Source organism: Oncorhynchus masou, chromosome 16 (assembly GCF_036934945.1).
Source record: "Oncorhynchus masou masou isolate Uvic2021 chromosome 16, UVic_Omas_1.1, whole genome shotgun sequence".
Classification (NCBI taxonomy): domain Eukaryota; kingdom Metazoa; phylum Chordata; class Actinopteri; order Salmoniformes; family Salmonidae; genus Oncorhynchus; species Oncorhynchus masou.
In genome coordinates this window covers 47,908,198-47,931,445 of record NC_088227.1, presented here as the reverse complement: position 1 = coordinate 47,931,445, position 23,248 = coordinate 47,908,198, and the positions used below count along the sequence as shown (strand labels likewise).

The window sequence follows — 23,248 nt, the reverse complement described above, 5'->3', positions numbered from 1 at the left end:
ACTGGGGAGAGGGAGGCTGGGGAGAGGGAGGCTGGGGAGAGGGAGACTGGGGAGAGGGAGACTGGGGAGAGGGAGGCTGGGGAGAGGGAGACTGGGGAGAGGGAGACTGGGGGAGGGAGAAGGGAGACTGGGGAGAGGGGGAGACTTGGGAGAGGGGGAGAGGGGGAGACTGGGGAGAGGGAGACTGGGGAGAGGGAGGCTGGGGAGAGGGAGACTGGGGAGAGGGAGACTGGGGAGAGGGAGGCTGGGGAGAGGGAGACTGGGGAGAGGGAGGCTGGGGAGAGGGAGACTGGGGAGAGGGAGGCTGGGGAGAGGGAGACTGGGGAGAGGGAGGCTGGGGAGAGGGAGGCTGGGGAGAGGGAGGCTGGGGAGACTGGGGAGAGGGGGAGAGGGGGAGGACTGGGGAGAGGGGGAGGACTGGGGAGACTGGGGAGAGGGGGAGACTGGGGAGAGGGGGAGACTGGGGAGAGGGAGACTGGGGAGAGGGAGACTGGGGAGAGGGAGAGACTGGGGAGAGGGGGAGACTGGGGAGAGGGGGAGACTGGGGAGAGGGGGAGACTGGGGAGAGGGGGAGACGGGGGAGAGGGGGAGACGGGGGAGACTGGGGAGAGGGGAGACTGGGGAGAGGGGGAGGCTGGGGAGAGGGGGAGACTGGGGAGAGGGGGAGACTGGGGAGAGGGGGAGAGGGGGAGACTGGGGAGAGGGGGAGACTGGGGAGAGGGGGAGACTGGGGAGAGGGGGCTGGGGGAGGGGGAGACTGGGGAGAGGGGGAGACTGGGGAGAGGGGGCTGGGGGAGGGGGAGACTGGGGAGAGGGGGAGACTGGGGAGAGGGGGCTGGGGAGAGGGGGAGACTGGGGAGAGGGAGACTGGGGAGAGGGAGACTGGGGAGAGGGAGGCTGGGGAGAGGGAGACTGGGGAGAGGGAGGCTGGGGAGAGGGAGGCTGGGGAGAGGGAGGCTGGGGAGAGGGAGGCTGGGGAGAGGGGGAGGCTGGGGAGAGGGAGACTGGGGAGAGGGAGGCTGGGGAGAGGGGGAGACTGGGGAGACTGGGGAGAGGGGGAGAGGGGGAGGACTGGGGAGAGGGGGAGGACTGGGGAGAGGGGGAGACTGGGGAGAGGGGGAGACTGGGGAGACTGGGGAGACTGGGGAGAGGGAGAGGGAGAAGGAGAAGGGAGACTGGGGAGAGGGGGAGGACTGGGGAGAGGGGGAGAGGGGGAGACTGGGGAGAGGGGGAGACTGGGGAGAGGGGGAGACTGGGGAGAGGGGGAGAGGGGGAGACTGGGGAGAGGGGGAGACTGGGGAGAGGGGGAGACGGGGGAGACTGGGGAGAGGGGGAGACTGGGGAGAGGGGGAGGCTGGGGAGAGGGGGAGACTGGGGAGAGGGGGAGACTGGGGAGAGGGGGAGACTGGGGAGAGGGGGAGAGGGGGAGACTGGGGAGAGGGGGAGGACTGGGGAGAGGGGGAGACTGGGGAGAGGGGGAGACTGGGGAGACTGGGGAGAGGGGGAGACTGGGGAGAGGGAGAGGGAGAAGGAGAAGGGGAGACTGGGGAGAGGGGGAGGACTGGGGAGAGGGGGAGAGGGGGAGACTGGGGAGAGGGGGAGACTGGGGGAGAGGGGGAGACTGGGGAGAGGGGGAGAGGGGGAGACTGGGGAGAGGGGGAGACTGGGGAGAGGGGGAGACGGGGGAGACCTGGGAGAGGGGGAGACTGGGGAGAGGGGGAGGCTGGGGAGAGGGGGAGACTGGGGAGAGGGGGAGACTGGGGAGAGGGGGAGACTGGGGAGAGGGGAGAGGGGGAGACTGGGGAGAGGGGGAGGCTGGGGAGAGGGGGAGACTGGGGAGAGGGAGACTGGGGAGACTGGGGAGAGGGGGAGACTGGGGAGAGGGGGAGAGGGGGAGACTGGGGAGAGGGGGAGACTGGGGAGAGGGGGAGACTGGGGAGAGGGGGCTGGGGGAGGGGGGAGACTGGGGAGAGGGGGCTGGGGGAGGGGGAGAGGGGGAGACTGGGGAGAGGGGGGCTGGGGAGAGGGAGAAGGGGAGACTGGGGAGACTGGGGAGAGGGGGAGGACTGGGGAGACTGGGGAGAGGGAGACTGGGGAGAGGGGGAGGACTGGGGAGAGGGAGACTGGGGAGAGAGGGGGAGGACTGGGGAGAGAGAGGCTGGGGAGAGGGGGAGGGGGAGACTGGGGAGAGGGGGAGACTGGGGAGAGGGAGACTGGGGAGAGGGGGAGGGGGAGACTGGGGAGAGGGGGAGACTGGGGAGAGGGAGACTGGGGAGAGGGAGAAGGGGAGACTGGGGAGAGGGGGAGGACTGGGGAGACTGGGGAGAGGGGGAGACTGGGGAGAGGGGGAGACTGGGGAGAGGGGGAGACTGGGGAGAGGGGGGCTGGGGGGAGGGGGAGACTGGGGAGAGGGGGAGAGGGAGGAGAGGGGGACTTGGGAGGGATTCTCATAGCTGCTAATGAATTATTTCTCCACTACGGCCTATTTATTGCCTTACCTCCCTAATCCTCCCCTATTTGCACACTTTTTCTATTGTGTACTGTACGTTTGTTTATTCCATGTGTAACTCTGTAATATACCAGTGGCCGTAATATACCAGTGGCCGTAATATACCAGTGGCCGTAATATACCAGTGGCTGTAATATACCAGTGGCCGTAATATACCAGTGGCCGTAATATACCTGACACTGGCATCTGAAATAACCTTGGAAGAAACAAAGGGCTGCCATTTGTGGATCAGAATTTGCAGCTTCCCTCAATTTATTTTGAGAACTGGAGTGATAAAGTTTTTTTCTAATGTGATCTGAAATTCTCAGATGGGTCTCTTGTCAGAAAGCAATCTTTGTTGAAGATGATGTACTCTACTGCGTTTGACTGGTTGGTTCAAACCTCTTACAGTTCCAACTAGACAATGTCAGTGTACTCCGTTGACTGCCCTATTGCATTAGCTTGTCGAGTCCTTTGGAAAAAGAGGAATTGAGTGTAGCTTTTTAAATGTAAGTCGAAGACTTAACTTGACAAACAGGAAATACCAAACCAAAAAACTGTTGAACTACCCCCCCCCGAAAAGTGCAAATCAATCCCAGAACCACAGCAAACGACCTTGTGAAGATGCTGGAGGAAACGGGTACAAAATTATCTATATTCACAGTAAAACGAGTCCTATATCGACAAAACATGAAAGGTTGCTCAGCGAGGAAGAAGCGACTGCTCCAAAACCGCCACAAAAAAGCCAGACTACGGTTTGCAACAGCACATGGGGACAAAGATCATACTTTTCGGAGAAATGTCCCCATGTGTCTGTTGAAACTGTTTGGCCATAATGACCATTGTTATGATTGGAGGAAAACGGGGGACGCTTGCAAGCCGAAGAACACCATCCCAACCGTGAAGCACGGGGGTGGCAGCATCATGTTGTGGGGGTGGCAGCATCATGTTGTGGGGGTGCTTTGCTGCAGGAGGGACTGGTGCACTTCACAAACTAGATGGCATCATGAGGGAGGAAAATTACGTGGATATATTGAATCAACATCTCAAGACATCAGTCAGGAAGTTAAAGCTTGGTTGAAAACAGGTCTTCCAAATGGACAATGATCCCAAGCATACTTCCAACGTTGTGGCAAACTGGTTTAACCTCTAGCGTCTGGCAATCCCGTATCCGAGAGCGTAATCATAGCCTCAAGCTCATTACCATAACGCAACGCTTCCTATTCATGAAAATCACAAATGAAATGAAATAAATATATTCAAACACAAGCTTAGCCTTTTGTTAACAACACTGTCATCTCAGATTTTCAAAATATGCTTTTCAACCAAAGCTACACAAGCATTTGTGTAAGAGTATTGATAGCCTAGCATAGCATTAAGCCTAGCATTCAGCAAGCAACATTTTCACAAAAACAAGAAAAGCATTCAAATAAAATCATTTACCTTTGATGAACTTCGGATGTTTTCAATGTCGAGACTCTCAGTTAGATAGCAAGATGGATCACGTTAGATAGTTAGATAGATCACGTTTGGCTAAGAAAACCCCCTGAAAATGCAGTCACCACAACTCCAAACTTTTTTTCCAAATTTGCTCTATAATATCGACAGAAACATGGCAAACGTCGTTTCGAATCATTCCTCAAGGTGTTTTTCACATATCTATTCGATGATAAATCATTCGTGGCAGTTGGTTTCTCATCAGTAGCAAACGGAAAAATACTGCAGCTGGAGATTACGCAATAATTGTGACGGAGGACACCAAGCGACCACCTGGTAAATGTAGTCTCTTATGGTCAATCTTCCAATGATATGCCTACAAATACGTCACAATGCTGCAGACACCTTGGGGAAAACGTGGAAAACGTAAGCTGACTCCGAGCTCCTCCACCGCCATATAAGGAGTCCATTGCCATGAGGCGGTTTCAAAAAATGTGGCACTTCCTGATTGGATTTTTATCTGGGTTTTTTCTGTAACATCAGTTCTGTGGCACTCACAGACAATATCTTTGCAGTTTTGGAAACGTCAGTGTTTTCTTTCCAAAGCTGTCAATTATGTGCATAGTCGAGCATCTTTTCGTGACAAAATATCTTGTTTAAAACGGGAACGTTTTTCATCCAAAAATTAAAATAGCGCCCCCTATATCCAAGAGTGGCCAGCACAAAGCCCTGACCTCAATCCTAAAAAGAAATTGCAGGCAGAACTGAAAAAGCTTGTGCGAGCAAGGAGGCCTACAAACCTGACCCAGTTACACCAGCTCTGTTGTGAGGTGAAAAACATTCTAGATCTCCTGTAATCTACACACAGAGACGCGTACAAAGCTCTCCCTCGCCCTCCATTTGGTAAATCAGACCACAACTCTATCCTCCTGATTCCTGCTTACTAGCAAAGATTAAAGCACGAAGCACCAGTGACTCAGTCTATAAAAAAAATGGTCAGATGTAGCAGATGCTAAACTACAGGACTGTTTTGCTATCACAGACTGGAACATGTTCCGGGATTCTTCCAATGGTATTGAGGAATACACCACATCAGTCACTGGCTTTATCAATAAGTGCATCGAGGACATCATCCCCACAGTGACTGTACGTACATACCCCAACCAGAAGCCATGGATTACAGGCAACATTCGCACAGAACTGAAGGGTAGAGCTGTCGCTTTCAAGCTGCGGGACTCTAACACGGAAGCTTATAAGAAATCCTGCTATGCCCTCCGACGAACCATCAAACAGGCAAAGCGCCAATATAGAGCTAAGATTGAATCGTACTACACCGGCTCCGACGCTCGTCTTATGTGGCAGGGCTTGGAAAATATTACAGAATACAAAGGGAAGGACAGCCGCGAGCTGCCCAGTCACACGAGCCTACAAGATGAGCTAAATTACATCTATGCTCGCTTCGAGGCAAGCAACACTGAGGCATGCATAAAAGCATCAGCTGTTCTGGATGACTGTGTGATCACGCTCTCTGTAGCCGACATGAGTAAGACCTTTAAACAGGTCAACATACACAAGGCCGTGGGGCCAGACGGATTACCAGGACGTGTGCTCTGGGTATGTGCTGACCAACTGGCAGGTGTCTTCACTGACATTTTCAACATGTCCCTGATTGAGCCTGTAATACCAACATGTTTTAAGTAGACCACCATAGCCCCTGTGCCCAAGAACCCTAAGGCAACCTGCCTAAATGACTACAGACCCTTAGTACACACGTCAGTAGCCATGAAGTGCTTTAAAAGGCTGGTCATGGCTCACATCAACACCATTATCCCAGAAACCCTAGACCCACTCCAATTTGCATACCGCCCAAACAGATCCACAGATGATGCAATCTCTATTGCACTCCACACTGTCCTTTCCCACCTGGACAAGAGGAACACCTACGTGAGAATTCTATTCATTGACTACAGCACAGTTCAACACCATAGTGCCCTCCAAGCTCATCACTAAGCTAAGGACCCTGGGACTAAACACCTTCCTCTGCAACTGGATCCTGGATTCCTGACAGGCTGCCCCCAGGTGGTAAGGGTAGGTAACAACACATTTGACTCTCAACACTGGAGCCCCTCAGGGGTGCGTGCTCAGTCCCCTCCTGTACTCCCTGTTCACCCATGACTGCGTGGCCAGGCACGACTCCAACACCATCATTAAGTCTGCCGACGACACAACAGTGTCAACCCCTAACCCTAACCAAACCGACAACGACGAGACAACTTCTAGGGAGGAGGCCGGCGACCTGGCCAGGTGGTGCTAGAATAACAACCTCTCCCTCAACGTATCCAAGACTAAAGAGATGATTGTGGGCATCAGGAAAGTCAGGACCGAGCACGCCCCCATTCTCATCGACGGGGCTGTAGTGGAGCAGGTTGAGAGCTTCAAGTTCCTTGGTGTCCTCATCACCAACAAACTACAATGGTCCAAACACACCATGACAGTCGTAAAGAGGGCACGACAAAACCTATTCCCCCTCAGGAAACTGAAAAGATTTGGCATGGGCATGGGTCCTCAGATCCTCAAAAGGTTCTACAGCTGCAACATCGAGCGCATCCTGTTATTATTCAGTCTTTTTACTGTTGTTTTTTATTTCTTTACTTATCTATTGTTCACCTAATACCTATTTTCTTTAATTTACAAATGGCGCTGTTGGTTAGGGCCTGTAAGGAAGCATTTCACCTGTTGTATTCGGGGCACGTGACAAATAAACTTTGATTTGATCACTTCTTTCACTGTACAAAGACAAAAGAGATGAAAAACCTTGCTTCGGATATTCTGTCGTTCAAGGCAACCAAAACTGTCAGGAGCAGACAAATATGCCCGCCTCTCCAGTTGGTAGCTCGTTCAGGAAAATCCAAGGCTTTGCTGCGGCCTACTTTAGCAATCTTCCGTTCAGCAATTCACAGCCATTATTAACTTTCAGAAGAGCAAAGAGATATGAAACTATGTAAACAGTACTTAGTAAAGTGACATTAATTAAACAATATATTAAACTGCTCTATATTAAATCAAGTTTGTCACAACTTGGCGGAGCTCTGGGAAACGTGTTACGGCATTCGTGCCCCCGGTAATCCCCTACATGGTCTTGTTAGGTACCTTAATGCTGACGTGTGTGTGTGTGTGTCTGTCTGCGTGTAGGTGGAGAACATGTTGTACCCTAAACTGATAGCTGTGAACTCCGCCCACTTTGACTTCCATGGTTGTAACTTCTCCGAGAAGAACATGTACGCCCGCGACAAGAGAGACGGTCAGAGCAAAGAGGGCAGTGGACGCGTGGCCATGCACAAAGCTATAGGACTACTACACAGGTAATATCACTATGCACAAAGCTATAGGACTACTACACAGGTAATATCACTACGCACAAAGCTATAGGACTACTACACAGGTAATATCACTACGCACAAAGCTAAAGGACTACTACACAGGTAATATCACTACGCACAAAGCTATAGGACCCCTACACAGGTAATCCAATTTGTAAGTCGCTCTGGATAAGAGCGTCTGCTAAATGACTTAAATGTAAATGTAAATGTAATATCACTACGCACAAAGCTATAGGACCCCTACACAGGTAATATCACTACGCACAAAGCTATAAATCACACTATGTCGATAGAAGGATGTGATAAGCAGAACAGAACCCCGTACCTACTGTAAAGTCTGGTGGTCTTTCATGTTACATTTACATTTAAGTCATTTGGCAGACGCTCTTATCCAGAGCGACTTACAAATTGGTGAATTCACCTTATGACATCCAGTGGAACAGCCACTTTACAATAGTGCATCTAAATCATTTAAGGGGGGGGTGAGAAGGATTACTTTATCCTATCCTAGGTATTCCTTAAAGAGGTGGGGTTTCAGGTGTCTCCGGAAGGTGGTGATTGACTCCGCTGTCCTGGCGTCGTGAGGGAGTTTGTTCCACCATTGGGGGGCCAGAGCAGCGAACAGTTTTGACTGGGCTGAGCGGGAACTGTACTTCCTCAGTGGTAGGGAGGCGAGCAGGCCAGAGGTGGATGAACGCAGTGCCCTTGTTTGGGTGTAGGGCCTGATCAGAGCCTGGAGGTACTGCGGTACCGTTCCCCTCACAGCTCCGTAGGCAAGCACCATGGTCTTGTAGCGGATGCGAGCTTCAACTGGAAGCCAGTGGAGAGAGCGGAGGAGCGGGGTGACGTGAGAGAACTTGGGAAGGTTGAACACCAGAGGGCCTGGGCGTTCTGGATGAGTTGTAGGGGTTTAATGGCACAGGCATTATTGGGCTGTTTACCTTACACCCGTCCTGGGGGCCTTGTTAAGGTCAACAGCATCATTATCTTTACCCAGTACCAGGACATTTTAGCCAAAGACCTGGTTGCCTCTGCCAGGAGGCTGAAACTTGGCCGCAAGTGGATCTTCCAGCAAGACAAAAAACCCAAGTCTCCAGACTTGAACCCCATTGAAAACCTGTGGTTTGAATTGAAGAGGACAGTCCATAAGAACAGATTCAAGGATCTGAACAGATTCTGTATGGAGGAATGGTCTAAGATTCATCCCAATGTGTTCTCCAATCTCATAAAACATTGTAGAAAAGGCTCAGTGCCGTTATCCTCTCGAGGTGAAGGTGCTAGAGTATTGAAAACAGGTGCCAATAATTTTGACCTCTTAACTACTTTTTAATTAAAAAAATATATATTTTCTATAGCTTAGTATTTGAATTATTTATTTTATACAGTCTTTTTTGCTCATGTTTATTGATGGTGACAATTTGGGTCATGACTGTATGTGTATATATATTATGGTTATATACTGAGTGTACAAAACATTAAGAACACCTGCTCTTTCCATGGCACAGACTGACCAGGTGAAATCTATGATCCCTTATTGATGTCACTTGTTAAATCCACGTTAGTCCATGTAGATGAAGGGGAGGAGACAGGTTAAAGAAGGATTTGTAAGCCTTGAGACAAATGAGGCGTGGCTTGTGTATGTGTGCCATTCAGAGGGTGAATGGGCAAGACAAAATATTTAGTAGGTGCCAGGCTCACAGGCTCCTGGGTTTTTCACGGTCAACAGTTTCCTGTGTGCATCAAGAATGGTCCACCACCCAAAGGACATCCAGCCAACTTGACACAACTGTGGGAAGCATTGGAGTCAACATGGACCAGCATCCCTGTGGAAGGCTTTAGACACCTTGCAGAGTCCATGACCCTGACAGATTGAGGCTGTTCTGAGGACAAAAAAGGGTACAACTCAATATTAGGGAGGTGTTCTTAATGTTTTGTAAACTCAGTGTATGTTGGAGTGTAATTATTATATACAGTGTATTCGGAATGTAATCAGACCCCTTGACTTTTTCCACATTTTGTTACAGGTAGTGGTACGTTTCAGGTAGTGGTACGTTTCAGGTAGTGGTACGTTTCAGGTAGTGGTACGTTTCAGGTAGTGGTACGTTTCAGGTAGTGGTACGTTTCAGGTAGTGGTACGTTTCAGGTAGTGGTACGTTTCAGGTAGTGATGCACTGATATGACATTTTTGGCCAAAAGAAATGTTACCATTTAACCGATATTAAAAATGTAGCGGCCTTTTAAGCATTCTAGTTCAGTTAAACAGTTAACGCACACATGGACGCAGAGGTCTAAGGCACCACATCTCAGTGCAAGTGGCGTCACTACAGTCCCTGGTTCGAATCCAGGCTGTATCACATCCAGCCGTGATTTGGAGTCCCATCATAGGGCGGCGCACAAACATATACACACACACACACACACACACACACACTAACACACACACACACACTAACACACACACACACACACACACACTAACACACACACACTAACACACACACACACACACACACACACACACACACACACACACACACACACAGACACAGACCAAAAAATTTGTTGGCATTTCCTTATGTCCCCATTACCAGTAAAACATCATCAAAACCTATTTCTTCCACTTACTTGCTGTGCTGTTTCATTCTCAACCAGGATTTCTCTGGAACGCCGTCTGGGTCTTTGCGTGTCAAAAAAGATACATGTGAAATAACACTATTAACCTGTTTCAGTAGCTATAGTTGGCTAGCTAACTATATAGGTAGCTGTCATCTAAATAACCCTAATTTATAAGACAGTTCTTATTTGATTAATGGTGGTTGGACCCATCTATGTGAAGCTAGCCACAATAAGGATTATCCACAATAGTGGACTTTGTGGTTAGCCTTCAAAATAAAAGTATTTCATAATTCTACTATTTGTATTCATTTGCATCACTGTCAATGGCCTACTTTTATTTTGAAGGCAAACTGCAAATTCCACTATTGTGCCTAATCCTTATTGTGGCTAGCTTCACAACACATAACCCAATCCGGCCGAGCCTCACTAGCCAGATTAAGCTATCTGGCTGTTTATAACATTGGCTTTGGGCAACAGGGTTAAGTAGCTGGCAAGCTATTTATTTTCATGAACTGAAGTTCAATTTCAACAGGCGAACAACAAGTGACAACCTAGCTAATACTTACTCACAAAGCTTCCTCAATCATAATCATTGCTAAGAATAATGAAAATGACTGCCTTTTCTACTGGTCATTGTTTTCAGGCTGGTTGTATTGGTGCTAGCTAGGTATCAAACTAAAGCTAGCTAGCTACCCCAGAAGTTGCGGTCAAACAAATGTTGCTTCAACGCGGTATTGTAAACACATCATTCGTGGCTGGTGTTTGCTTGTCTGCAGACTTTTTTGTACAGCTTTGACAGTTCTACTGTATATTTTTTGACACGCAAAGACCCAAACTGCGTTCCATAGTATGTGGTGACGCTAATAGCAGTGACACTATTACTGTGTAACTCCAGTAGGCCAACATCTGAAAAATAGCCCACTTTGTAGTGTGTAACGGTGCTCGACCAGTCGGAGAAAGATAACATCATCCACAACAGAGAACGGTTGATCATCAAGGGCATTGAATTCCATTATCTTGGTGTTAATGGATTTTGCCTTTGAGTTGTCTCGCTGAAATGATCTTACTCCTTTAAATGACTGCTGGACTTGTTGACTACTCGATCTACATAGCAGACATTGTGGGCGAGGTTAGGAATGCCGTGTTGAACGTATAGTGTATAGTGTGTAGTAGTCCGTATGTGTGTAGTAGTCCGTATAGTCCGTATAGTGTTGAAATTGAGCTCAGGTACATCCTGTTTCCATTGATCATCATTGAGATGTTTCTACAACTTGATTGGAGTCCACCTGTGATAAATTCAATTGATTGGACATGATTTGGAAAGACACACCTGTCTATATAAGGTCCCACAGTTGATAGTGCATGTCAGAGCAAAAACCAAGCAATGAGGTCAAAGGAATCGTCCGTAGAGCTCTGAGACAGGATGGTGTCGAGGCACAGATTTGGGGAAGGGTACCAAAAAAATTGTTCACCATTGAAGGTCCCCAAGAACACAGTGGCCTCCATCATTCTTAATTGGAAGAAGTTTGGAACCACCAAGACTCTTCCTAGAGCTGGCTGCCCGGGCCAAACTAAGCAATCGGTGAGATTCACCTTGGTCAGGGTGGTGACCAAGAACCTGATGGTCACTCTGTCAGAGCTCCAGAGTTCCTCTGTGAAGGTGGGAGAACCTTCCAGAAGGACAACCTTCTCTGCAGCACTCCACCAATCAGGCCTTTATGGTAGAGTGGCCAGACGGAAGATTGAACCAAGATTGAACTCTTTGGCCTGAATGCCAAGCGTCACGTCTGGAGGAATCCTTGCATCATCCCTACGGTGAAGCATGGTGGTGGCAGCATCATGCTGTCGGGATGTTTTTCAGTGGCAGGGACCGGGAGACTAGTCAGGATCGAAGCAAAATGAATAGAGCAAAGTACAGAGAGATCCTTGATGAAAACCTGCTCGAGAGCACTCAGGACCCCAGACTGGGGTGAAGGGTCACCTTCCAACAGGACTACGACCCGACGCACACAGCCAAGACAACGCACGAGTGGCTTCGGGACAAGTCTCTGAATATCCTTGAGTGGCTCAGCTAGAGCCAGGACTTGAACCTGATCGAACATGTCTGGAGAGACCTGAAAATAACCGTGCAGCGATGCTCCCCATCCAACCTGACAGTTTGAGTGGATCTGCATAGAAGAACGGGAGAAACTCCCCAAATACAGGTGTGCCAAGCTTGTAGCGTCAAACCCAAGAAGACTCCAGGCTTTAATTGCTGCCAAAGATGCCAAAGGAGTAAATGGTCTGAATAATTATGTAAATGTGATATTTCAGTTTTATTATGTTAATATACATTTGTAAAAATGTCTAAAAACCTTTTTTTGCTTTGTCATTATGGGACATTGTGTGTAGACTGATGGGCGGAAAAAAACTATTCAATCCATTTGAGAATAAGGCTGTAACGTAAGAAAATGTGGAACAGTCAAGGGGTCTGAAAACTTTGGTCGAGTGGCCAGCCGGAAGCCCCTCCTCATGACCTCCCACTTGGAGTTTGCCAAAAGGAAACGAAAGACCATGAAAAACAATGTAAAAAAACCTTGACTGAGTAGGCGTGTCCAAACCTTTGACTGGCACTGTATAATTATATGTATACTACCAAGGATTTTAGAACACCTACTCATTCAAGTTTAATGACATTTTATTACTAATTTCTACATTGTAGAATAATAGTGAAGACAAAAACTATGAAATAACACATGTGGAGTCATGTAACCAAAGAAGTGTTAACAAATATTTATTTTATTTTAATATATATAATAATCCGAATTGACTGACCTTCATGTCTTAAAGTAATGATGGACTGTCATTTCTCTTTGCTTATTAGAGCTGTTCTTGCCATAATATGGACTTGGTCTTTTACCAAATAGGGCTATCTTCTGTATATCACCCCTACCTTGTCACAACACAACTGATTGGCTCAAATGCATTTAGAAGGAAAGAAATTCGAATGAATGAACTTTTAACAAGCACACCTGTGAATTGAAATGCATTCCAGGTGACTACCTCATGAAGCTGGTTGAGAGAATGCCAAGAGTGTGCAAAGCTGTCGTCAAGTCAAAGGGTGGCTACTTTGAAGAATCTCAAGTATAAAATATATTTGTGATGTGTTTAACACTTTTTTTGGTTACTACATGGTTCCATATGTGTTGTTTCATAGTTTTGATGTTTTCACTATTATTCTACAATGTAGAAAACGTTTGACTGGTACTGTATATATTATGGTTATCTATTACAGCTATACGTTGGAGTGCAACTACAACACGGGGAGGACAGTCAACACCATCCCTCCTGCTTGCCATGACAACGGACGAGCCACACCCCCTCCCCCTCCCGCATTCCCCCCCAAATATACCCCCGAGATATTCGAACAGGTACACATGCACACGCACAGAGACGGACGCACACAGAGACGGACGGACGCACACAGAGAGACGGACGGACGCACACAGAGAGACGGACGGACACAGAGACGGACACACACAGAGACGGACGGACGCACACAGAGACGGACGCACACAGAGACGGACGGACGCACACAGAGAGACGGACGGACGCACACAGAGAGACGGACGGACACAGAGACGGACACACACAGAGACGGACGGACGCACACAGAGACGGACGGACGCACACAGAGACGGACGGACGCACACAGAGACGGACGGACGCACACAGAGAGACGGACGGACACACACAGAGAGACGGACGGACGCACACAGAGAGACGGACGAACGCACACACAGAGACGGACGGACACACACACACAGAGACGGACGGACACACACACACAGAGACGGACACAGAGACACAGACAGAGACACAGACAGAGACACAGACAGACATGTAGACACACATACAGACAGACAGACACAGACAGATCTACGGACAGGTACACAGAGACAGACACACATATAGTTAATAACACGATAGAAAAGTATATATACAGTGTGTGCCAATGAGGTAAGATAAGGGAGGTAAGGCAATAAATAGGCCGTAGTGGCGAAGTAATTACATTTTAGCAATTAAACACTGGAATGCTAGATGTGCAGAAGATTAATATGCAAGTAGAGATACTGGGGTGCAAAGGAGCAAGATAAATAAATACAGTATGGGGATGAGGAAGATTGGATGGGCTATGTACAGGTGCAGCGATCGGTAAGCAGCTCTGACGTGATTTTTGCAATTCGTTCCAGTCATTGGCAGCAGAGAACTGGAAGGAAAGGCGGCCAAAGGAGGAATTGGCTTTGGGGATGACCAGTGAGATATACCTGCTGGAGCGCGTGCTATGGGTGGTTGTTGCTATGGTGACTAATGAGCTGAGATAAGGCGGGGCTTTACCGAGCAAAGACTTATAGATGACCTGGAGCCAGTGGGTTTGGCGAGTAATATGAAGTGAGGGCCAGCCATGAGAGCATACAGGTCGCAGTGGTGGGTAGTATATGGGGCTTTGGTGACAAAAAGGATTTCACTGTGATAGACTGCATCCAATTTGCTGAGTAGAGTGTTCGAGGCTATCTGGTAAATGACATCCCCGAAGTCGAGGATCGGTAGAATAGTCAGTTTTACGAAGGTATGTTTAGCAGCATGAGTGTAGGAGGCTTTGTTGCAAAATAGGAAGCCAATTCTAGATTTATTTTTGGATTGGAGATGTTTGATGTGAGTCTGGAAGGAGAGTTTACATTCTAGCCAGATGAGAACACCCCAATCTGACCATTTTACTTACCATAGCAGAGCTGGTTAGTGACTGTAACTGTGCTGCCGGCAACAGTTTAATTATGCTACTTTGCCGACGTTTACTGACACCGGCCATATTCAACCGTTTGTAAAGTCTTCCGTTATTCTGCGCTCTGGCACACTCAGACGAAAGTGCTCTGAAATCGGAGTAGATGGCCAGAGTGAGTTTAGGAACGTACCCTAGAAAAGCTAACTCTATGTGTGTCATAAGGTGAATTCACCAATTTGTAAGTCGCTCTGGATAAGAGCGTCTGCCAAATGACTTAAATGTAATGTAAATGTAATGTAAATGTGTGTGTCTAGGTGGGGCGTGCGGTTGCCATAGCAGCCCTGGACATGGCTGACTGCAACCCGTGGCCACGCCTCGTCCTTTCAGAACACAGCAGCTTGACCAACCTCCGCGCCTGGACTCTCAAACACGTCCGCAACAGCAAGGGCCTCAACACACATGCACAGCCACGGACACACAACAGCGGGAACAAGGCGTCACCACCCAAGAGCTTCAATACGTAAGAACACCTCTGTTTTCCTGTTACTGTAGCTCTGTTATTATCATCATATTACTACGCTGAAGTACTAAGCATTAATGTTTTGGTGTGTGTGTGTAGGTCTCTGACCAGTTCTGCATCAGACACGTCTCTGAGTCATGTTCGTTGTAACAGGCACAGCAGTAGCAGCCAGACACCGTCTCCTCAGATACACACCTCGCCGAGCCTCACCTTCGGTTCCACGCACAACACACACACACAACGCGGGGGGAGCAAGGCACTCGGACCTGTCAGAGGTAAGACTCTTTTTATTGTCCTCTCACTCTAGCTCTCGCTTGTTCTCTCTGTTTCTCTCTCTCCTCTTATGAATGATGTATGCAGGTCTATGCCTGCGGGTAATGACATGGGTGTAGTAGGGGTTGATGTATCAGGGCTGGGCTGGTCAGAACTCTCCAACCCTGTTCCAAGGGAAGAGACCCTCCATGTAGGTTTTAACTCCAACCCTGTTCCAAGGGAAGAGACCCTCCTGTAGGTTGAACTCCAACCCTGTTCCTGGAGAGAGACCCTCCTGTAGGTTTTAACTCCAACCCTGTTCCTGGAGAGAGACCCTCCTGTAGGTTTTAACTCCAACCCTGTTCCTGGAGAGAGACCCTCCTGTAGGTTTTAACTCTGACCCTGTTCCAGGAGAGAGACCCTGCTGTAGGTTTTAACTCCAACCCTGTTCCAGGAGAGAGACCCTGCTGTAGGTTTTAACTCCAACCCTGTTCCTGGAGAGAGAACCTCCTGTAGGTTGAACTCCAACCCTGTTCCTGGAGAGAGACCCTCCTGTAGGTTTTAACTCCAACCCTGTTCCTGGAGAGAGACCCTCCTGTAGGTTTGAACTCCAACCCTGTTCCGTGAGAGAGACCCTCCTGTAGGTTTTAACTCCAACCCTGTTCCTGGAGAGAGACCCTGCTGTAGGTTTTAACTCCAACCCTGTTCCTGGAGAGAGAACCTCCTGTAGGTTGAACTCCAACCCTGTTCCTGGAGAGAGACCCTCCTGTAGGTTTTAACTCCAACCCTGTTCCAGGAGAGAGACCCTCCTGTAGGTTTTAACTCCAACCCTGTTCCTGGAGAGAGACCCTCCTGTAGGTTTTAACTCCAACCCTGTTCCTGGAGAGAGACCCTCCTGTAGGTTTTAACTCCAACCCTGTTCCTGGAGAGAGACCCTCCTGTAGGTTTTAACTCCAACCCTGTTCCTGGAGAGAGACCCTCCTGTAGGTTTGAACTCCAACCCTGTTCCTGGAGAGAGACCCTCCTGTAGGTTTTAACTCCAACCCTGTTCCTGGAGAGAGACCCTCCTGTAGGTTTGAACTCCAACCCTGTTCCTGGAGAGAGACCCTCCTGTAGGTTTTAACTCCAACCCTGTTCCTGGAGAGAGACCCTCCTGTAGGTTTTAACTCCAACCCTGTTCCGTGAGAGAGAACCCCCATGTAGGTTTTAAGTCCAACCCTGTTCCTGGAGAGATATGACCCCTGTAGGAACAGGATTGGTGACCCCTGCTGTATGACCCCTGGTGTAATCGAGGTGTGTTCTGCTGTCAGGTGGATATTGAAATATAATCTAGGTGTGTTCTGCTGTCAGATGGATATTGAAATATAATCTAGGTGTGTTCTGCTGTCAAATGAATATTGAAATATAATCTAGGTGTGTTCTGCTGTCAAATGAATATTGAAATATAATCTAGGTGTGTTCTGCTGTCAAATGAATATTGAAATATAATCTAGGTGTGTTCTGCTGTCAAATGAATATTGAAATATAATCTAGGTGTGTTCTGCTGTCAGATGGATATTGAAATATAATCTAGGTGTGTTCTGCTGTCAAATGAATATTGAAATATAATCTAGGTGTGTTCTGCTGTCAAATGAATATTGAAATATAATCTAGGTGTGTTCTGCTGTCAAATGAATATTGAAATATAATCTAGGTGTGTTCTGCTGTCAGATGGATATTGAAATATAATCTAGGTGTGTTCTGCTGTCAAATGAATATTGAAATATAATCGAGGTGTGTTCTGCTGTCAAATGAATATTGAAATATAATCGAGGTGTGTTCTGCTGTCAGATGGATATTGAAATATAATCTAGGTGTGTTCTGCTGTCAGGTGGATATTGAAATATAATCTAGGTGTGTTCTGCTGTCAGATGGATATTGAAATATAATCTAGGTGTGTTCTGCTGTCAGGTGGATATTGAAATATAATCTAGGTGTGTTCTGCTGTCAGATGGATATTGAAATATAATCTAGGTGTGTTCTGCTGTCAGATGGATATTGTTTATACACTGGAAGAGAATGAGGCTGATGATGTCAGAGAAGGAAATCTAACCTTGGCTATGATTGGCTGAGCTGACAGCTACTATGCCCTGCCCCCGGGTGTGACCTCTAGGTTCCCCTGCATGGCTTCCCTGCATGGCTCCCCTGCTCCACGGGTGTCGTGTGTGTCCTGCATGTGTTAGAACCATGTGTGTAATCCCTCCTGCATATGTCTGAGCCGTATGTGTGTGTATCTCTGTAGACGCTAAAACTCAGGAGAAGAGACGCCCCCCCCAGCACCACCGCTCCGTCCTCCGGTCGTCTCCTAGCAACAGCCACCCCCCCACCCCAGCCCGGCCCCCGTCATCCCCCACCTCCTCCTCTTCCTCCTCCTCGTCCTCCTCGGTGGCGTCCTGTCCTCTCCCAGGTCTGTACTCCCTCCAGACTCCAAGCCTGTCCGCCTTGCTGCCCTCCCTGCAGGCCATGCCCTCGATGCCCCGGCCTGGGCTGCTCGCCAAACTGAGCCCCCTGCTCCAGACCGGCCTAGGCTCGCCGCTGGCTTCCCTCATCTCAGACACTACTACTACTACAGCACAGATTGGGCACAACCAGGACTCATACTGAGAGACAGACAGGAAGGGAGGGAGAGAGGGAGGGAGGGAGGGAGGGAGGGAGGGAGGGAGGGAGGGAGGGAGGGAGTGAGTTTGGTGCTAGCCTAAAACTTCTACTTTAAATTCCTCTGGTTTTTGTGGACCTCAGCTTTGTCTGTCCTATTCACCATAAAGTCGCAAGTAAATATACGTACAGAGCCTTCAGAAGGTATTCACACCCCTTGACTGGTACAGAGCCTTCAGAAGGTATTCACACCCCTTGACTGGTACAGAGCCTTCAGAAGGTATTCACACCCCTTGACTGGTACAGAGCCTTCAGAAGGTATTCATACCCCTTGACTGGTACAGAGCCTTCAGAAGGTATTCACACCCCTTGACTGGTACAGAGCCTTCAGAAGGTATTCACACCCCTTGACTGGTACAGAGCCTTCAGAAGGTATTCACACCCCTTGACTGGTACAGAGCCTTCAGAAAGTATTCACACCCCTTGACTGGTACAGAGCCTTCAGAAGGTATTCACACCCCTTGACTTATTCCACATGTTGATGTTTCAAAGTGGCTTTAAAATATATATTTTAAATCTATTATCTACACAAAATAATCTGTAATGTCAAATTGGAAGAAAAATTCTAACATTTTGTAAAAACAAATATGAAAAATAAAACGCATATATATCTTCATTATATAAGTGTTCAACCTTCTGAGTCAATACATGTTAGAAGCACCTTTGGCAGAGATTACATCTGGGTCTAAGAGCTTTCTAAGAGCTTTCCACACCTGGATTGTGCAACATTTGCCCGTTATTCTTTTCAAACTCTTCAAGCTCTGTTAAGTTGGTTGTTGATCATTGCTAGACAGCCATTTTCAGATCTTACCATAGATTTTCAAGCAGATTTAAGTCAAAACTGTTACTCGGCCACTCCATTCACTGTCTTCTTGGTAAGCAACTCCAGTGTAGATTTGGCCTGGTGTTTTAGATTATTGTCCTACTGAAAGGTGAAGCCATCTCCCAGAACCAGGTTTTCCTCCAGGGTTTTGCCTGTACTTAGCTCCACTCTGTTTATTTTTAATCCCTCAAAACTCCCCAGTCCTTAATGATGACAAGCATACCCATAACATGATGCAGCCACAACTATGCTTGAAAATATGGAGAGTGGTATTCAGTAAGGTGTTGTATTGGATTTGCTCCAAACAGAACACTTTGATTCAGGAGAAAAAGTGATTTGCTTTGCCACATTTTTTGCAGTTTTACTTTAGTGCCTTTATGTAAACAGGATGCATGTTTTGGAATATGTTTGAGTCTGTACAGGCTTCCTTCTTTTCACTCTGTCATTTGGTTTAGTTTTGTGGAGTAACTACAATGTTGTTGATCCATCCTCAGTTTTCTCCTATCACAGCCATTTAAATCTGCAACTGTTTTAAAGTCACCATTGACCTCATGGTGAAATCCCTAAGCGGTTTCCTTCCTCTCCGGCAACTGAGTTAAGAAGGATGCCTGTATCTTTGTAGTGACTGGGTGTAATTAATAACTTCACCATGCTCAATGGGATATTCAATGTCTGCTGTTTTTTTACCCATCTACCAATATGTGACCTTCTTTACAAGGCATTGGAAAACCTTCCTGGTCTTTGTGGTTGAATCTGTGTTTGAAATTCACTGCTCGACTGAGGGACATTACAGATAATTGTATGTGTGGGGGTACAGAGATGAGGCAGTCATTCAACAATCATGTTCACCACTATTACTGCACACAGAGTGAGTCCATGCAACTTATTATGTGACTTGTTAAGCAAATGTTTAATCCTGATTTTATTTAGGCCATAACAAAGTTGTTGAATAATTGTCAGCTTTTCGTTTTGAATGAATTCGTTAAAAAAACAAGTTTACTTTGACATTATGAGGTATTGAGTGTAGGCCAGTAACAAAACATCTCCATTTAATAAACGTTCAATTCAGGGTGTAACAAAACGTCTCCATTTAATAAACGTTCAATTCAGGGTGTAACAAAACGTCTCCATTTAATAAACGTTTAATTCAGGGTGTAACAAAACATCTCCATTTAATAAACGTTTAATTCAGGGTGTAACAAAACATCTCCATTTAATAAACGTTCAATTCAGGGTGTAACAAAACATCTCCATTTAATAAACGTTTAATTCAGGGTGTAACAAAACAACATGTGTAAAAGGTCCAGGGGTGTGTATACTTTCTGCAGGCCCTGTACGTATACCTGTAGTGAACAGATGTATTGGAACATTTTTAATAAAGTCAGTAAAGGTGTGTGTGTGTGTGTGTGTGTGTGTGTGTGTGTGTGTGTGTGTGTGTGTGTGTGTGTGTGTGTGTGTGTGTGTGTGACATAAGTATTTTATCTTGCCATTCAGCACCCACTTCTGATACTGTGTGTAGCTGGTCTCCTTCCAATTGGCGACAGATTTAGAATATTCTCAAATCTGTATGAAACAATATGCTCACTTTCACCCAGAGGATGTTTTTGTCAAACTGACTTATTTCAGATAAAATGGTGTGCGTGATGACATAGTGCACATTAAAATAACTTTTGCATTTAAAGTCCCAAGTAACAAATTTTAAAAAAGTTAGATGAGTTTCCGTCGCATGCTGAGGGTTGTGTTATATAGAGTTATATAGAGTTATATGGAGTTATATGGAGTTATATGGAGTTATATAGAGTTATATAGAGTTATATAGAGTTATATAGAGTTATATAGAGTTATATAGAGTTATATAGAGTTATATAGAGTTATATAGAGTTATATAGAGTTATATAGAGTTATATAGTGTTGTATAGAGTTGTATAGAGTTGTATAGAGTTATATAGAGTTATATAGAGTTATAGAGTTGTATAGAGTTGTATAGAGTTATATAGTGTTATATAGAGGTATATAGTGTTATATAGAGTTGTATAGAGTTATATAGTGTTATATAGTGTTATATAGAGTTATATAGAGTTATATAGTGTTATATAGAGTTGTATAGAGTTATATAGTGTTATATGGAGTTATATAGAGTTATATAGTGTTATATAGAGTTATATAGTGTTATATAGAGTTATATAGTGTTATATAGTGTTATATAGAGTTGTATAGAGTTATATAGTGTTATATAGAGTTATATAGAGTTATATAGTGTTATATAGTGTTATATAGAGTTATATAGAGTTATATAGTGTTATATAGAGTTGTATAGACCGCTTGTCGTAGCAGAGAGAACAGTTTATAACTTATAACTTGGGTGACTGGAGCCTTTGAACATTTTTGGGGCCTTACACCGTCTAGTATAGAGGTTCTGGATGTCAGGAAGCTTGGCCCTAGTGATGTACTGGGCCGTACGCACTACCCTGTGTAGCGCCTTATGGTCAGATGCCGAGCAGTTGCCATACCGGGCGGTGATGCAACCGGTCAGGATGCTCTCGATGGTGTAGCTGTAGAACTTTTTGAGGATCTGGGGACCCATGCCAAATATTTCCAGTCTCCTGAGGGGGAATAGGTTTTGTCGTGCCCTCTTCACAACTGTCTTGGTGTGTTTGGACCATGATAGTTTGTTGGTGATGTGGACACCAAGGAACCTGAAACTCTCGACCCGCTCCACTTCAGCCCGGTGAATGGGGGCCTTTTCGGCCCTCCTTTTCTTGTAGTCCATGATCAACTCGTTAGTCTTGCTGACTTTAAGGGTTGTTGCTCTGGCACCACACTGCCAGGCTACTGACCTCCTCCCTGCCGGCTGTCTCATTGTTGCCGGTGATCAGGCCTACCACCGTCCTTTTGTCAGCCAACTTGATGATGGTGTTGGAGTCGTGCGTAGCGTGAACAGGGAGTAAAGGAGGGGACACCCCTTTGTCAAGGGTCAGTGTGGCAGAGGTGATGTTACCTACCCTCACCACCTGGTGTCGGCCCGTCTGGAAGTCCAGGATCCAGTTGTAGAGGGAGGTGTTGTTACCTACTCTCACCACCTGGTGTCGGCCCGTCTGGAAGTCCAGGATCCAGTTGTCGAGGTGTTTAGACCCGGGGTCCTTAGCTTAGTGATGAGCTTGGAGGTGACGATGTTGTTGAACGCTGAGCTGTAGTCAATGAACAGCATTCTCACATAGGTACTCCTCTTATCTAGGTGGGTGAGGGCAGCAGTGTGCAGAGCGATTCAGATTGCGTCATCTTTGGATCTGTTGGGGTGGTATAGAAATTGGAGTGGGTCTGGGATGATGGAGTTGATGGGATCCATAACCAGCCCCTCAAAATGGAGTGGGTCTGGGATGGTGGAGTTGATGTGATCCATAATCAGCCCCTCAAAGCACTTCATGATTAGAAGTGAGTGCTACAGGGTGCTAAAGGGTGGTAGTCATTGTGACATGATGATGGTGGTCATCTTAAAACATGTGGGGATTATAGACTGGGACCCTAACCCTGGGATAAGGAGAGGTTGAACATTACAGACTGGGACCCTAACCCTGGGACAAGGAGAGGTTGAACATTACAGACTGGGACCCTAACCCTGGGACAAGGAGAGTTTGAACATTACAGACTGGGACCCTAACCCTGGAACAAGGAGAGGTTGAACATTACAGACTGGGACCCTAACCCTGGAACAAGGAGAGGTTGAACATTACAGACTGGGACCCTAACCCTGGGACAAGGAGAGGTTGAACATTACAGACTGGGACCCTAACCCTGGGATAAGGAGAGGTTGAACATTACAGACTGGGACCCTAACCCTGGGACAAGGAGAGGTTGAACATTACAGACTGGGAGCCTAACCCTGGAACAAGGAGAGGTTGATCATTACAGACTGGGAGCCTAACCCTGGAACAAGGAGAGGTTGAACATTCCTTGTCCCAGGGTTAGGGTCCCAGTCTGTAATGTTCAACCTCTCCTTGTCCCAGGGTTAGGGTCCCAGTCTGTAGAGGTTGAACATTACAGACTGGGACCCTAACCCTGGGACAAGGAGAGGTTGAACATTACAGACTGGGAGCCTAACCCTGGAACAAGGAGAGGTTGAACATTACAGACTGGGACCCTAACCCTGGGACAAGGAGAGGTTGATCATTACAGACTGGGACCCTAACCCTGGAACAAGGAGAGGTTGATCATTACAGACTGGGACCCTAACCCTGGGATAAGGAGAGGTTGATCATTACAGACTGGGACCCTAACC

General features: G+C 47.2%; 1 protein-coding gene across 4 annotated transcripts in view; it reads left to right on the top strand.

The window, feature by feature from the left end:
• agbl5 (AGBL carboxypeptidase 5) overlaps positions 1 to 23,248 on the top strand; it is an 83,344-nt gene that overhangs the window by 13,541 nt on the left and 46,555 nt on the right. For 2 of the 4 annotated variants that reach the window (XM_064991796.1, XM_064991799.1), the window contains exons 8-12: positions 7,118 to 7,287; positions 13,196 to 13,331; positions 14,998 to 15,203; positions 15,303 to 15,478; positions 17,737 to 17,901. In XM_064991796.1, the coding sequence (XP_064847868.1) occupies positions 7,118 to 7,287; positions 13,196 to 13,331; positions 14,998 to 15,203; positions 15,303 to 15,478; positions 17,737 to 17,901 (853 nt within the window). The remainder of the gene's footprint in view (positions 1 to 7,117; positions 7,288 to 13,195; positions 13,332 to 14,997; positions 15,204 to 15,302; positions 15,479 to 17,736; positions 17,902 to 23,248) is intronic. The other 2 variants (XM_064991797.1, XM_064991798.1) reach the window with 2 other exon arrangements.